The 17,112-nt window shown below is 46.2% G+C and overlaps 1 protein-coding gene and 1 long non-coding RNA gene across 2 annotated transcripts in view; one reads left to right on the top strand and one right to left on the bottom strand.

Annotated features, from left to right (window-relative positions):
* Positions 1-13,645, top strand: part of MYH16 (myosin heavy chain 16) — a 49,288-nt gene extending 35,643 nt beyond the window's left edge. Inside the window, exons 27-33 of the mRNA XM_081819323.1 lie at positions 4,465-4,657; positions 5,613-5,816; positions 6,651-6,776; positions 7,797-7,967; positions 8,549-8,749; positions 9,764-9,995; positions 13,243-13,645. Of these exons, the coding sequence (XP_081675449.1) occupies positions 4,465-4,657; positions 5,613-5,816; positions 6,651-6,776; positions 7,797-7,967; positions 8,549-8,749; positions 9,764-9,964 (1,096 nt within the window). The 3' untranslated portion in view covers positions 9,965-9,995; positions 13,243-13,645. The remainder of the gene's footprint in view (positions 1-4,464; positions 4,658-5,612; positions 5,817-6,650; positions 6,777-7,796; positions 7,968-8,548; positions 8,750-9,763; positions 9,996-13,242) is intronic.
* LOC145721491 (uncharacterized) overlaps positions 1-17,103 on the bottom strand; it is a 30,137-nt gene extending 13,034 nt beyond the window's left edge. The window contains exon 1 of the long non-coding RNA XR_014145192.1: positions 14,568-17,103. This is a non-coding gene — a long non-coding RNA (uncharacterized LOC145721491). The remainder of the gene's footprint in view (positions 1-14,567) is intronic.
* Between the last annotated feature and the right edge of the window lie 9 nt (positions 17,104-17,112).

Genomic DNA, 17,112 nt, shown 5'->3' on the forward strand with positions numbered 1-17,112 from the left:
CCCCCTCCCATGTGCTCCCTCTCTCTCATTCTCTCTGTCTCAAATAAATAAATAAATAAAATCTTTAAAAAAAAAAAAAAACTACAATAAGATACCACCTCAGACCCAGTAGGATGGCTACTATCCAAAACAAAGAAGATGACAAGCATTGGCGAGGATGTAGAGAAACTGGAACCATTGTGTGTCACTGGCGGGAATGTAAAATGGTGTGAAAAACAGTATAGAGGTTCCTCATGAAATTTAAAATAGAATTAACATATGATCCAGCAATTCTACTTCTGGGTATCTACCCAAAAGAATTGAAAGCAGGGTCTTGAAGAGAGATTTATACACCTGTGTTCATAGAATTATTCAGAAGGGCTACAGCATGAAAGCAACCCAAATGTCCACTGACGAATGGATAAACAAAATGTGGTCTGTACATACAATGGAATTTTTTTAAAGATTTATTTGAGAGAGAGCGTGTGCGCACGCACGAGCTAGGGGAGGGGCAGAAGGAGAGGGAGAGAAGCAAGACTCCTTGCTGAGTGTGGAGCCCAACGCAGGGCTCGATCTCACGACCCCAAGCTCATGACCTGATCCCAAATCAAGAGTTGGACGCCCAACCGGCTGAGCCACCCAGGCACCCCCATACAATGGAATTTTATTCAGCCTTAAAAAGGAAGGAAATTCTGACACCTGCTATAACATAGAGGAACCTTGAGGACATTATACGAAGTGAAAGAAGTCAGTCACAAAAAGATACTGTATGATTCCACTTACAGGAAGTACTTAGAGCAGTCACGGTCATAGAAACAGAAAGTGGAATGGTATTTGCCAGGGGCTGGGGGAAAGAAGGATGGGGGGGAGTTAGTGTTTAATGGGGACATGATTTCAGGCTTATAAGATGAAATGAGTTCTGGGGATGGATGGTGGCAAGGGCACCACAGCATTATATATTTAATACCACTGGACTGTGCACCTAAAAATGGTTAACATAGGAAATTTCATTTAACAAGCATTTTTCCACAATAAAAAAATTAGGAACCCCCCCCCCGTGAGATAGGTGCAATTGTCCCATCTAACAGATGTGAATGATAATAGCTTCCTCATCCCGGCTCTGGGGTGTGGGGAGGATTAAATGAGATGGTAGATAGATATCAAAGTACATTGTAACCTGCAAAACCACATAGCTATGTCACCATTAACATTCATGAACCCTTAGAGAACATCCACCACATCACGGAAAAGAATTGATTTGCTGGGGTGCCAAGGAGTGCTGGATTTAGAGATTTTTTAATCCAGTGTCCTCTGTTGCTGTTTGAGGTTCTAAGAAACTTTTGGACCCAGCACTACGTTTTGGTTTACAGAAATATGATTTGTTATGATTCTGGGAAGATCAACACAGTTGCAACTGTCCACATTGGCACCCTTCCTAAACTGCCTATCTGAAATCTCCCTGCACTGTGGCTTCCTGAGTTTACAACATCCCCCACAATCACTCCTACAGGCTGTAGGAGAGCCACTGGGGAGAGAAGCCCCATGACTCTGCAGCCATCAGGCTAAACCTGACCCCCACCCTAAATATCTAGCTATGCCACTATGTGGTGCGTGCATGTGTGTGTCAGAGAGAGAGAGTTTGCAACAGATTTGAGATATAATTTACATATAGTTTGCCCATGGCAAGGGAAAAATTGAATGGTTTTAAGTTGTGCAATCATCACTACAATTTTAGAACATTTCATCACCCTCCCCCAAGATAAACCCCATATCCCTTAGCAGTCATGCCCCCATATCTCCCCACCACCTCCACTCCCAGCCCGAGGCAACAACTAATCTAGCCAACGACTTTCTTTGGACTTGCCTATTCTGGATATTCCATATAAGTGGAATCATACAATATGTGGTTCTTTGTGACTGGCTTCTTTCAGCAGAATGTTCTCCAGCTTCATCCATGTTGGAGCATGTGTCAGGAAGTATTTCATTCCTTTTTATTCCTGAATAATATTCCATTGTTTTGGCAGGTCACATTTTATTTTTTCATCAGCTGATGGACATTCGAGTTGTTTTCACCTTTTGGCTACTATGGATAATGCCACTATGAACATTCATATACAAGTTTTTGTGTGAATCTAGGTTTACATTTCTCTTGGATATATACCTAGTTCTGGTCGTACATTAACTCTATGTTTAACTTTTTCCAGAACTGTCAGATTCTTTTCCAAAGCAGTTGCACCATTTTACATCCCCTGTGTTAAGGACTGCAGTATCTCCAGATCTTCTCTAACATTTATCATTATCTTTTTTATCATAGCCATCCTAGTGGATGAGGTAGTATCTCACCATGGTTTAGATTTGCATTTCCATTATAGCTAATGATGCTGAGCGTCTTTTATGTGCTTATTGGCCACTTACATATCTTGTTTGGAGAAATGTCTATTCTAGTCCTTGGCCCACTTTAAAAACCAGGCTGTCTTTTTATTGTTGAGTTGTAGGAGTTCTTTATATATTCTGAATGCTAGACCCTTCCTTTATCAGATATTTAATTTGCAAATATTTTCTCCCATTCTGTGGGTTGCCTTTTAACTTTCTTAATTTTATTTAAAGATTTATTTATTCCAGAAAGAGAGAGTGAGTGCACGAGCTGGGGGAGGGGCAGAGGGAGAGGGAGAGAATCTCAGGCAGACTCCCTCCTGAGCAGGGAGCCCAATGCAGGGCTCCATCCCAGGACCCTGAGATCATGACCTGAGTCAAAATCAAGACTCGGACGCCTAACTGACTGAGCCACCCAGGCACCCCCCTTATCACTTTCTTAATGATAGCCTCTGAAGCACAAATGTTTTTAATTTTGATGAAGTCCAATGTATCTGGGTTTTTTCCCCCCCTTTGGTAGCTTGTATTTTAGGTGTCATATCTAAAAACCCATTGCCTAATCTAGTCACAAAAATTTCTGCTTATGTTTCCCAGATTAGTTAAGAGTTTTATAGTTTTAGCTCTTACATTTAGGTCTTTGATCCATTGTGAGTTAATTTTTGTAGAAGATGTGAAGTAGGGGTCCAACTTCATTCTTTTGCATGTGGATATCCAGCTGTCCCAGAATCACTTTCTGAAAAGACTGTTCTCTCCCTATTGAATGGTCTTAGCAACCTTGTTGAAAATGAATTGACTAGGGTTTATTTCTGGATTCATTGATCTATAAGTCTGTCCTTATGCCAGGACCAAAATGTCTTTTTTTTTTTTTAAGGTTTTTATTTGAGAGAGAGAGAGAGAGAGAGCACAAGCGTAAGGGGCAGAGGGAGAGGGAGAGAGAATCTCAAGCAGACTCCATGCCTAGCTTGGAATCCAACATAGGGCTCAATCCCACAACCCTGAGACCATGACCTGAGATGAAACCAAGAGCCCTGATGTCCAACGGTGCCACCCAGGCACCCCCACAATGTTGTGATTACTGTAGCTTTGTAGTAAGCTTTGAAATTTGGAAGTGTGGGTCCTCTACTTTGTTCTTCTTTTTCAAGATTGTTTTGGTTATTCTGGGTCCCTTGCATTTCTATATAAATTTTAGGATCAGCCTGTCAACTTCTGCAAAGAAGTCAGCTAGGATTTTGACAAGGATTGCAGTGAATCCCACCTTAACAATATTAGGTCTTTTTATCCATGAAGACGTATGTCTTTCCATTAATTTAGATCTTCTTTAATTTTTTTCAACCTGTTTTATAGTTCTTCTTGAATTTATTTTTTAAATCAAAGTGAATCAAAATTTTGTTCCCTTCTGAGAATGTTAGGATACCTTCTCCCCATGTCTAGAAATTGAATACATCTCAAAGTGCTGCAAATCCAGTAATGTGCAAGCACACAGAAGGTGTTCCGGGTGGAGCAGAGGTGAACACAGCGTGGGGCAGGTGACAGGATCTTTATGTGCTACCCATTTATCTCCCTCAATGAAACAACTATTTTTTGGACATCTAAATTACCTCCTCTGGTCCCCTTCTGTGAAAGGAGATTAGCACAGCTTATATGAGGGCTTTATGAAAATGTTCATTACATTGACTACAATAAAATTAAATATAGTATATACAATCAAGCGATGACTGCTGTTTTAAAGAGAGACATAAATCTGACCTGTATGGCCAAGGCTCACATTTTGTAATTTAAAAAACAGGCTAGCATTTGGGTTTCAATCCTGACTCCATGGTGGGCTAAACCTCTGCCATGTTTTTCGTCATCGTGGAGCCTCAGTTTCCTAGCAAGGCTGTTTTGCATGTTAAATGAATTGAGATCCCAAAAGATAGGTGGTAAACATTGACCTTCGTTTCTTTTCCCAAAGCACAATACTCCCCCACTTACATGTTTAAGGGGAGATACGGCTAATTTCAAATATGGTGGCCATATCCATGTTGAAGCTCTCAGACCTCTTATCTAGGGAGGTTTAGCACAGCCTGACCAGCGGGCCCAGCATGCCAAGGCCTTCTCTGTTTGGACTTGCAGGAAGAACCACCAGCGGGCAATTGAGTCATTGCAGGCCAGCCTGGAGGCGGAGGCCAAGGGCCGGGCAGAGGCGCTTCGGCTCAAGAAGAAGATGGAGACAGACCTGAATGAGATGGAAATCCAGCTGGACCACGCCAACAAGAACAACAGTGAACTTGTAAAGACACTGAAAAGGCTGCAACAGCAAATCAAGGTAGCAATCTGGGAGAAGGAAGAATAATCACAAAGTAAGCCATCCCCAAGCCTGCAGGCTTCCAGGAAGCTAAATGTATGCATGTCTACAGCTAGGATGGAGGCATGAAAGTGACAACGTGGGGAGTCTGGCAGTCCAGGGAGCAGGAGACCTGGGGACTACATACATGAGAGGCCCCAACCACCACCAAAAAGAGGGAAGAAAACAGGAAAACAGAGAGTTGCGCCTGTCTTGGTTTTTAAAGTCATTTTTGACTTACTAAAAGTGAATTCAGGCACAGAAAAATAAAGAACATAATACACACCCCTATACCCACCACTCACCTTAAGAAATAAACATAAATAGAGTTGAAGTCTTCCTTTATCCCTGTCAGGCTGGTCTTTCAAGCACCTGTAGCTGGATCCATGCATTCAACACATGGTTATTAAGAGACCTGCCCGGTCTAGGCACTGTATTAGGTTTAGGGGATACAAGAATGGACACAACAAACAGACAGCCCTGCAGATAGGCAACAAACAAAAAATAAGTAAAACTGTAGTACGAAAAAATATGATAAGTGCTCTAGAGCAATAATAGGACCAGGAGAAGGGAGATGTGGATTAGCCAGCAGGGGTGTGACGGTCAAGGTCATGGAGGAAGGCCTCCGTGAGAAGGGCCTGATGGAAACACCAGGTGCTCTATCATCAGAAAAGCCTTGACCTCATGCTAACTGCCCACTGGACAAATCCTCTGGACACCTGGGCCCTGGCCAGATAGGCCTCAACCAGACCGTGAACTCCCCAAGGGCAGGTCTACACCTTGCATTCTCTTCCTCTATGGCCTCCACCTCCCCAGCCCCGCCCCAGCTCCCTGCTGAGCCCAGTCCATAAAGGTCAGGGCACCCTCAGGCCTGGCCAGCCCCACACCATGCCAGGGCGCAAAAGGTTGGCTCAGGCCGGGTCCTCTTGCCCCCCAGGACCTCCAGGTCCAGATGGATGAGGACGCTCGGCAGCACGAGGAGCTGCGGGAGCAGTACAACCTGCAGGAGCGGCGCCTGAGCCTGCTGCAGACAGAACTGGAGGAGGTGCGCTCAGGCCTGGAGGGCAGCGAGCGCTCCCGCAAGCTGCTGGAACAGGAGGTGGTGGAGATCACCGAGCGGCACAACGAGGTCAACATCCAGGTAGGATGGTGGCATCCTGGGGGGTGCTATGCAGACTCACACTTGGGGCACTGGGACAAGGCCAGGATGGTGCCCAAATCCTGTGGGCTCCCTTCAGAACTTAGAGGCAGACAGTGTCCCCACTTGGGAAATCCTCAGAACTCACCTCACCTCAGACATTACTTGTTATGGCAAGAAGCCCATAACATAAGATGATCTTAACCATTTCCAGTGCACACACAATGTGTGCACGCACACTGTTGTGCAGAGCTTTCAAAGACAGACTCCCAGACTCTCCCTTGGAGATTCTGATCCAGTGGGTCTCTGGTGGGACTCAGAAATCTAAACTTTTAAATTCAAACTCCTCAGGAGATTCTGATGATTTAGCCAATTTTAAGGATCACCTTATCTTCAGTGTAGCTGAGGACAGAACTTCAGAACTGGAAGGGATCTAGAATATTCCAAAGTCTGACATTCACTTTTCAAATGAAAAACCGTGACCCAGAGAGTTCCGTGGCTTATCCGTGGTCAACAGTGGAGACCACCTAGAGGTAAAGAATTTATCCACAGGTGGAAGTACTGCAGCTTGAATCTGGGTTTTCCCAGCTCTGAGTTCAGGATTGTTCTAGAGCTGCCACCCACCCCAGGCCTAAATGACATTATTCTTGGATTCCTTGTGACATGAGTTCTGCTCTAAAACCCAGAGAAAAATGCAGGGAGAGACCCTACCCCAAGCAGGGAGCCTGTTGAGGGGCCTGGCAAATGTGTCCGGAAGAGGGTTGTTTTTCTTTCCTGGACACGGGAAGGGCTATGCCCACTTCCGGGTCACGGCGATGTCTTCATTTTCTCCTCCAGAACCAAAGCCTCCTTGTGGTCAAGCGTAAGCTGGAGTCAGATGTCCAGCGCATCTCCAATGAGCACGAGGAGCTCATCAGTGAATTCCGCTCGGCCGACGAGAGGGCCAAGAAAGCCATGACTGATGTAAGTGTGCACGCTGCCTGGTGCTGGTGGAAAAGGCCTGGGTGCCCCAGGCCAAGCTGCCTGCTGAGGACCAGGCCACCCTTGGCAGGGAAGGCCACCCCCACCCCTCAAGGGTCACTGTGCATAGGGCCCTGCCATTAGGATTGTGGTCCTTGCTCTGGGGAGTCTGGAGGCCTTTCTGAAAAGCCAAAGAGATAAAAATAAGGAGTAATTACAAGCTACACATGACCATGTGAGAGATCAGTGCTTGAGGCCTGGGAAATGGGTCAAAGGAGCCATTGAAAGTGGGCTTTTCTGGGCAGGCCTTTTGGCAAGGAGGAGTGTTAAACCAGCCTTGAGGAGGGCGTTCGTGAAAGGAAGATGGATGCCATGTCCAGGGGCTCAGAGGCAGATTCAGCAGGATGTGCTGCCAGTGGTTTTGCCCAGTGTTCCTCTGGGGACACACACAACCTTGAGTGGCATAAACCATGTACCCCACTTTAAAGATGAGGGAATACACATTTTATTGCCAGGTTCCTTGCACTTGATTGAAATGCCAGGAGCTCAGGAATATTGCTGGTCTTATTTGGTGCTATGTCCAGAGAGCCCAGACCCATACACAGTATGCAGATCTTCTATGAATATTTGTGGAATGAATGCAAGAATGAGACGGTAAAATGACTTGCTGAAGGCCACACAGGGGCTGGATGCAGACCTTCATCTTCTTCCTCCAGATCTGTGCTCTTCCTACCCTCTGTGCTGTGTGCCTCATGGAGGAGACAGCAAAGACGGGCTGGAGAGCCCCAGGCTGGTGGAGTCTATGGACTGAGAGGCCTGATTGTGAGTGCATGTGCCTGCCTCCTCCCCTTTCACTCAGAGGGACCCAGGAGCATGGGGCACGCCCTCTACCAAAACCCAGCAGCACTCATCCAACCACTTGGTCTCCCAGAGACCAGAAGACAAGGTCCCTCATCTCTCACAAGCACTGTGAGGCTGCACAGGAACCCAGCTCCAGCCCCTCACTCTTCTCCCCTCCCACAGGCTGCCCGCATGGCGGAAGAACTCCGGCAAGAGCAAGACCACTGCATGCACCTGGAGAAAATCAAGAAGAACTACGAGATCACCATCAAAGACTTGCAGGCCAAGATGGAGGAGGCTGAGCAGTTGGCTCTGAAAGGAGGGAAGCGCACGATCATGAAACTGGAAGCCAGGGTGAGGGCGCCCCTGAGCTAAGCCAGGAGAGAGACAGGGGAGACGTGGCTGGGCAGGGGCCTTTTCCCAAAAATACCATGCCCAGCGCTTGATGAGGAACTGGGTTACTCAGATGCTAGGAAGGAAAAGGAAGTTGAGACAAGAGCTGCAATTTATTTATACAAAGGTCTCCTCTCCTTCTCCTCCTGCCACCTTTCCCCCAGAACGTGATTCACCGCCAAGAAGAGACGGAGGTCTGTTTCCAACATTGTTCCTCCCTTGTTACTTACTTAAAAGAAGCCTTAGTCTTCACCTGTGGGGTGTCAGAGCTAGAGGGGCCAGGAGGTTCAGTCACCTTGTCCAGCCTCTGCCTCCCCCACTTCCCAGAGGAGTAAACTTGAGGCTCAGGGAAAGGGACCCATCTGACAACCACAGCAGGTACATGGAAGGCAGAACCCACCTGACCCTCCTGGCCAGGGCTTGCCTGCTCTCCTCTGGGGAGGAAGTGGACATGGCAGCCATGACAACCCCACCCAAGGCCACTGAGCTCTCAAGTTCAAAAACTGCATTTCCTCAGCCATGTCCCTCTCTTCTCCCCTCAGATCAAGGAACTAGAGACAGAGCTGGATGGTGAGCAGAAACAGCACGTGGAGACGGTCAAGACACTGCGGAAGAATGAGCGCCGCCTCAAAGAGCTGGTCTTCCAGACGGAGGAGGACCACAAGACCAACCAGCGCATGCAGGAGCTGGTGGAGAAGCTGCAGAACAAGCTGAAGGTCTACAAGCGGCAGATCGAAGAAGCGGTAGGTGCCCACTGCGTGTCCCTAATATGCCCTCCCTTCCCAGCCCAGGTCTCAAGACTTGGTTAGAATTAACCACAGGGAAGGAATCGGGTATTGGCCAAAAGACAACCCGAGAGCTTCGTGTCCATGGCACTTCATTCTCGCTATCATGTTGGAAGCAGACTGGACACTACGCACTGAAGATAAGAACGTGTAGAAAATGAAAAGATCCCCTAAGAACACTCGTGCTAACTAAGGTGCCCACTGCAAGGTGTGCTCTAAAACTGGGAGGTCTTGGCTGCCTTATGTCCTGCTTCTGCCGCCCCTTGCAGCCTCTGCCAGGATAACTTCTCTTTCCTGCTCATACTATTACACACAAGACCCTTCCCTTATTTGATCCTCCCAACACAAGGCAGGAAAACTGATATTCTTAGTCTATTTCACAGGTGAGGAAACAGCCCAGAGTGGGATATTTATGTTATGTTAGTAAATGTTAACATCCAAGTCAAATGGGTAGCTAAGGATGGCTTCAAGTCTCAACCCTATACCACACGTCCACCTACCGGCACCAACCGCCCCTCCACCCTCACCTCGACATAGATATTTGATCCTGCCATTGTTCACTGCCAATCCTGGGGCTACCACATCGAATCCATCAGCCACCCACACAACCAATGCCTTTCCCAAAAGGTTCGATAAAGACCAGGCTGACAGTTAATATGGTTCTAACCAAAGCAGCACTCTGACTCTCTTGGGGAGACAAGGGGATGGGAGATGTGTGGTGGGGGCTAGGGAAAGTGCTGAACCCACATCTTTCATAGTGGGGCACCACTAGCTGAGGCCTGAAACCACAAATGACAGAAGCAGAAACAGAGCACATTTTATTTAGAGATACGGATGTCAAGGACAAAAAAGAATCAGTTGAAAGTATTGAAAGGCTGGACTCTTACGTGTCTGTGTAGAACTGATAATGATGCACATTTAAGCCGAAGCAGCCAGGTTTACACCCTGTTTTCCACCATGCCTTTGTCACAGGAGGAGCAAGCCAACCAGACCTTGGCTCGCTACAGAAAGACGGTGCACGAGCTGGATGATGCTGAGGAGCGGGCCGGCATGGCAGAGACCGCCCTGAACAAGCTGCGCACCAGACACCGCGTGGCTGGCAAAGGCATCACCTCTGTGGAGATCATCCAGGTGTCCAAGACAGGCTCCACCAAAACCCTTTCTGAGGAGTGAGGTTCTCCACGTTCCAGCCCACAGCCAGTAGGTATGGACTCCACTCTCCATGCCCATGCTCCAAGTTTCCCTTCCCTGCTCCTGCTTTGCTCCTTCTGACTTCGATGCTTCCTGTGTGCCATGCCCTGATCTCATGCAATTCCAAAGCTCCCCGGTCCCTTCAGCAGCAACACTCCCTCTCTGCATTCCTGAAGCCCTCTGGCATGGTGCTGTCCACCTGTAACACAGATGCTAGGGGTCATGATGCTCCCCCATCTGGGTGGAAGCTTTCTGAAGGCAGGTTCCAAGCCTGATGCCACTTGACATTAGGCCTGGCAGACAGGTGCTAATGCTTGTTCTCACTGGAGAACCACGGGACATTTGCAAGCTTACAGCCGGTGTGTATTCATCTTTCACATCCCCACATCCCCATTCCTGAGGATTTCATCAATACTGGTTGAATTTAGACTTCTTACATTAATAATAATTACTTGCAGCTACCTTTTCTGAGCACTGTCCCATAGGGGACAATATAAAATAGTCCTTTCCTATTTTCTTTAATTCAGAATCAACTGAGAAAAAAAATAGAGGAAACAAATATATAAAAGTTAAAATGCTAGTTTTGTTATAATTCTAGATTAAGAATTTAGTGGGTATCAAACCTGGTCATCCTTGTATTTCACCCCACAATTTAAGGGACCTGCAGAACTGAACCACCACAGCCCTGCATCATAAGGAGCAACCCCTACTCCAAGGGGAGGGATGACCAGAACTCATCAAACCTACAGGCAGATCCAAAAGGAGAGACCAGATGGGGTTTATCCCTTCCTTACTGGTTCCTGCTTCCAAACACAGGATAAACCACTCTTCTTCCCGTGAGTGGAGCAAGGGAAAGATCAGGAGAGAGGTGAAGAACATTATTCCAGAGCAGTGGTTACCCCAAAATGCGGTCTTTTTGACCAGCAGCAATATCAGCATCACTTGGGAAATTGTTAGAAATGCCAATTCTTATGTTTCACTCCAGACCTACTGAATCAGAGGTGGGTCCAGCATCTGTGGTTTGACCAGCCCTATGGTGACCAGATGTACGATCAGGTGTGTTAGAACCAACGCTGTAGCAGAAATCTCCCCTTACAGAAAGGCAGAGCCAGGGAACAGAGGTTCCTCCTACTTTTACCAGAACTAGGCACATGGTAATGTCTTTCACTATCTTCTTTATCCTATGGTAAGGAGATATATAAATATCTCCATTTGTCCGGTGAGGAAAATGAGCTCAGAGAAGTTCAGTGACTTGCTCATGGTCATACAAACCTTGTGCTATGGAAAGGCAAACTGTCTTTTATTTTAATTACTGCAGAGATGAATAAGGCTGCCCTCTGTTTAGGATTAAGCAGGACAACTCAAGATCAAGGACTTGGTTTAGGTTGGGAGGGGATGGGGCTGAAGTCTCAGTGTACCGATGGTCCAACCTCCATGGATTATGGGAATTTTCTTCTGGCCTTGTGTTCAAACATCCTGATGGATCAGCCCCCCCAGTGAGGGTAAGGTTCCCCACTCACAGCTCTCTTTCAGTACTGGGTCAGTTTGGGTTTTAGTCCAAAGTGATAACCCCACTGACCTTTGAATTCAAGCTGAGCCTTTTCTTACCATTTGCTTAGGGAGGAAACAAAAGATAGGAGATAATCTTTTTCTTTATTCTCTAATTCTTAAATAATGGTTAGCTCAAGAAGTTAAGGAAACCAGAGGCTTGCCTTTGGATGAATACTACAATTAATGTATAACCATCTCCTCTTGGAGCAAAAACCTGCAAGGGGTCTCTTCTGTTGAACTCTCACCTTGGCAGGGGTTAGTCAGCAGGTTCCCTGTACCACCCAGACTCAGGAGGTATTTCAGTCCTTCCACCTACTAAATCTCAGCCTCCAGGATTAGCCATCTTGTGAAATCGATCCTCTGCCCTGGCTTGGTGACTATTTATTCCTGGGGTGCTGTTCTTGGTCCAACAGCTCTGTCTCCACACCACAAGGCCACCGTCCTGCCAACAGCACCCAGAGGCGATGAAGCTCTTTTATCCCATTTCCGCTTGCTGGTCACAAGGCTAGGTATGCCATGAGTAGCCATGAGATGTCTTAAGCATCTGATCCAAGACCCCACAAGAGTTTAGTTTTCCAAAGTGGCTTTATATTCAGCCCCACAAATATTGACCAAGCTCTGAACATGGACTAGGCCTGGACTCTGAGATGCAGAGATGAATAATGAATAAGAAAGAACATCTTCCCTAGTGGAGCTCAGAAACTGGTGAAGAGATAGCAGCACACATCACCACAAGGCTGTGAGTGAACATTCTGTGATGCTCTGTTTGCATCTCACCTGGGAGGATCACAGGGGAGAAGTGACTGGTTTAAACTGAGGTGGCTGGGTAGAGCAGTCCATGGAGGAAAAAGTCTAAGAAAAGTCTAAGGCAGTGCCACTCAATGAGTGGCCCGTTTGTTACCTGCCCGAGACAACAAAAGTACAGAAACTGAGAGGAAGTTTATAGACATTTTTACAGCAGTTGATACTGTCATGACATCCAAATGCATGATTAAAGTATTTTATAAAAGTGTTTGTTTCTGATATTAAGTAAAGTTTTTAATGGAAATTAAAAAGAGTAAGTAAAATTGATCCCTCACCAGATAGAGAAGAAAGGAATTCCAGATAGAAGACCCAACATATGCCAAAGTGCAGCGGTCAGATGCATAAAGGGAACAGTGTGACTAGGGAAGAAGAGCTCAGAAGAGGGGAGAGTGCTGGATGTGGCAGGAGACGAAGCTAGCAGGACAGGCATGCGTGAGGCTGTGAAGGGCCCCATTGGGTACAAGTATTCCATAATTTCCCTAAGGAAATCTTGCTAAATTTTTAAATCCATGTGTGGGATGTGATGAGCAGTAGCTTTTCTTTCTTGGGAAGACATAGCACAATGGCAAAACAAGGCTGTGGGTCCCTCATGAGACACCACAGGCAGGCTCGTGGTGAGCACTGTATCCCAGGGGACTGCACTCCAACTCTCTCAATGGCCTGTATGGTGTCCAGGCCCAGTTAGGCACCCCGGGCCCAAAGGTGTCTCTAACCTTCACAACCTCACAGAAAATGAACCAGCTATGACCCAATAATGGTGTCCATTATGAGGAAAGAAGCCTGCGCAGCTGCAACCCAGGCATCTCGGGGACACTGTCTCTCTAGCAAGAAGGAGGCAAAGATGTCAGAAATCCCAGCTCTGGTCCACAAGGATTTTCTCACCCTCTCTCTTTTTTTTCTTCCAGGGTGACACAGATCTCAACAGCAGACCACTGAGAGGAAAAACATATGAAAATAGAAAACTAGATATCCTGAGAATGTTTACTATGCAAAAGAAAGTGCAAGCCAGAAAGAGACAGGTGCTACAGAATAAAGATAGCTGTGGGGGTAAAGGGTTTGAGGATGTAAATACCCAGCCATTAGAGGAACTAAAATTAGTGTGGCTTCTCTGAGACTGCATCGAGCTGTGTAAGCACTTGGATAACAGTAACAGTGGGTCTGTTTTAGTTGAGATCCTACATGTTCATGTCAAAGACGGAATATGTAATGTCTGTGTGCCTCGGCTGTTTTCTAGAAGTAATTCCTCGTGTGGACAATTTTAATGCCCTGTCCCAATGCAGCTTAAATAAAAGAAACATGAAAAATAGACTGGAGATTGTAAGTGAAGAAATTTTATTTTTCTATGGCTTCCAAATCCAAAGGCAATTTTTACAATATGTCAGAATTCTGTTTTATCCCTATATCCTCATTCACAGGCTTCTTTCTTTTTTTTTTTTTTCAAAGATTTTATTTATTTATTTGACAGAGAGAGACACAGCGAGAGAGGGAACACAAGCAGGGGGAGTGGGAGAGGGAGAAGCAGGCTCCCCGCTGAGCAGGGAGCCCGATGTGGGGCTCGATCCCAGGACCTGGGATCATGACCTGAGCCGAAGGCAGTCGCTTAACCGACTGAGCCACCCAGGCGCCCCAGCTTATTTCTATTGGAAACCATGAGAACTACACCATCTTGGTGAGGTTCACTGCAAATTTTGAAAGGGTAGACCAGAGATATGAAGACTAACCAGGTTTCGTAAAGCTGAGAAATCTACAGAATCCCTGAATGGATGTTATAGGATCCATCCAGGCTAAAGACCCACAAGGCCCCCACATGCTCCACCTCGGCATCTCCCAGGATGTTCAGACACGGGCAAGTTCTCCTTAAATCAAGATTTAAGTTCTTCCTTAAGTCAAGTTGAGACCTGCCCCCTGATGGCATCTACTTTTTAACCATTTTGATACCCTGCAGAACGACCTCAATGGCAGACTGTGCTCATGTCCCTCCAAGATTTCTCTTCTCCAAGGCTGAATATTCCTGGGTCCTTCAACCTTCCCAAGTGTGAAAGGGTTTCCGCTGTCACCTTTAACATCCTGGACCTTGTTCCTCCCCTCACTGTCCTAGTCTTTAGAGTGCAGGACTGGAGGAGACAGCACCGTGAGGGCTCCCTGCCAGTGCACAGCCCTCAAACAGCACCTCCGCCCCCACCCCACTCCCTGGAAATGGTGTCTTCCCTTTGACTTTAAGCACTCTCACCTCTTTGGAATGCGCTGGCAGACAGAAATCATTGTTCGGCTGGTAAAGGAAGGGATATTAACATTCCGGTGGTGACTCCCTGTCACACCACCTGTAACCACTTGGTTCCTCCTGTACAAATGGATCAAATGTGAAGACACTGCCCTCTGGCGGTGGGGTCTCCAACTGATTTGTGTGAATCACACAACTGTAGAATTACATATATTGCAATTTTAGGGCTCAAAGGGATATTCAGAGGGTGTATAGTCCATCTCTCAATCAACTGGAGATTCCCCTTAATAACATCCCTGAAAAAATGGTAATCCAACTTGGACCTGAATCCTTCCAGTGAGAAAAGCCCATTACAGTTTTGACTGACAATCATGGTTCAAAATAACATTGAGCCAGAATATGTCTCCCTGCATTTTGCCCTCATTTTGATCTACTCTTCACCTCTGTAATTACATAAAATAAGTCTAATTCTTACACTCTGAAGTTAGACAAATATGGGTTCCACTTTCTCAGCAGTGAGACCATGGGCAACTTAACCTATCTCACCTCCTGTTTTCTCAACTGTTAAATGAGGAATAATAACAGTATCTGCTTCTTAGGAATGTGAAGTTTAAATAAGATAACCTGGCACAGAGCCTATTATTCACAACACTTAGACACTTGCCAAGTTTCTTCTAGCATTCTGTAGGACTTAACACTTGATCTCCCAAAGGAGGCTTGGCCTGGCCTGTCAGCCTGGCAGCTGACAGCAACAAGCCTCTTACTGGAGAAATGCAAGGGGAATTCCATGAAGTTTTAAGACCTCACCATCATTTCCTGGTGGATAGTCTACCTGTGGATCTCCCCACATGTGAAGAATTTCAGAGCAGCCCCTCACTTTGCTGGAGGGGGGGTTGGGGGGAGAAGATGTAGACGGGCTTAGTGACTTGCCCAAGACCAGTTAACAGCAGAGCTAAAAATTCATCATTGGGAGGAATGAGGAAAGGTTTCTGATCCAGTATTTATAAGAATTTGGATTTCATTTAGCCACATATGCTGTTTTTGCCTAAGGACGTGTAATTTCAGAATGGCCTGAAGGTCTAAAAGGATATACTCTGTGGCCTCGTGGAATAATAGCATTAATTAGTATCTATGAAGACCAAAATCAGGGCACTGGCACCAGGTTCTGCAGAATAAATGGAGCAAAGACTATTTAAATGGTTTTGCTAAACGTTCTGGGCTAGCTTTCAAGGCTGCTAAATTTTGTATCACTGATTATATTAACTGTATTTTCTTTTTTTTTCTGTATTCTTGATCCTCTGCCATCTGGGGCCTCCCTGACTGAAGAGACACTGCCTCTCCCATTACAGATAGCAAATGGCTTTCATACAGACTAACCAATCCAGAGCCCATACTCCAAATCACCTCCTCTCTTTTGTTCTTATATTCTAGGAGGCATTATTCCTCTGCCCTAATCATCCCAGGACCACATATGAGACAACTAAGGACAGCTCCTATGATCCAGAATCTACTGAAATTATTCAAACTAGCCAATCCTAAGCCTGCTCACCTTGCCTCACCCATTCCCTCCCACAGAAACCACAATAAAGACGTGTGCATGCTTTCTGCCTCCTGGTCTACACCAGCACTTCCCACATGGCCCTGGGTGGCATGACATGCCATGCCTCCTGTTTCTAGGGATGGGTCTGTGAGTGTAAAAACTTCCCTCATGGGGCGCCTGGGTGGCTCAGTTGGTTAAGCGACTGCCTTCGGCTCAGGTCATGATCCTGGAGACCCGGGATCGAGTCCCGCATCGGGCTCCCTGCTCAGCAGGGAGCCTGCTTCTCCCTCTGACCCTATCCCCTCTCATGCTGTTTCTCTCTCTCTCTCAAATAAATAAATAAATAAAATCTTAAAAAAAAAATTAAAACTTCCCTCATGACAATCATTTCATATCTGTATGTCTTACTACATCTGATTTAAACAGATCCCGGGTATATTAAAAAATGCCAATTATCTTCCTCCTCCTTTCACATGTGAACCAATCCTGGAGTCCTGTAGGGAAGCCAGCAAGTCTGGATTATCCCAAGGAGCATACCTTTGGGGCTTCCAGAAATCACAAAATCATCACAAAGACCCCTTGATCCTTCCACCTATAAGCTACCAGGAAGTGGGGCTGGAGATCTGTTGTGAAAAGGCCAACCTTGAATTACAGTAAAATCACAGGACTGGAAGGAAACCTGCTGGCTATTATAAGGGACTATTCTTCCCTCTACTTCCTGAACCCTGGCTTAGACTAACAAAAAACGTATCTTGCATCCCAAAAAACAAAAGCCCAGGGCCAGATGGCTTCCCAGGGGAATTCTACCAAACATCTAAAGAAGAATTAATACCTATTCTTCTGAAACTGTTCCAAAAAATAGAAATGGAAGGAAAACTTCCAAACTCATTTTATGAGGCCAGCATTACCTTGATCCCAAAACCAGACAAAGACCCCATCAAAAAGGAGAATTACAGACCAATATCCCTGATGAACATGGATGCAAAAATTCTCACCAAAATACTAGCCAATAGG

The sequence above is a fragment of the Leptonychotes weddellii genome, chromosome 5 (genome assembly GCF_054177405.1).
Source record: "Leptonychotes weddellii isolate Sample4059 chromosome 5, ASM5417740v2, whole genome shotgun sequence".
NCBI lineage: Eukaryota > Metazoa > Chordata > Mammalia > Carnivora > Phocidae > Leptonychotes > Leptonychotes weddellii.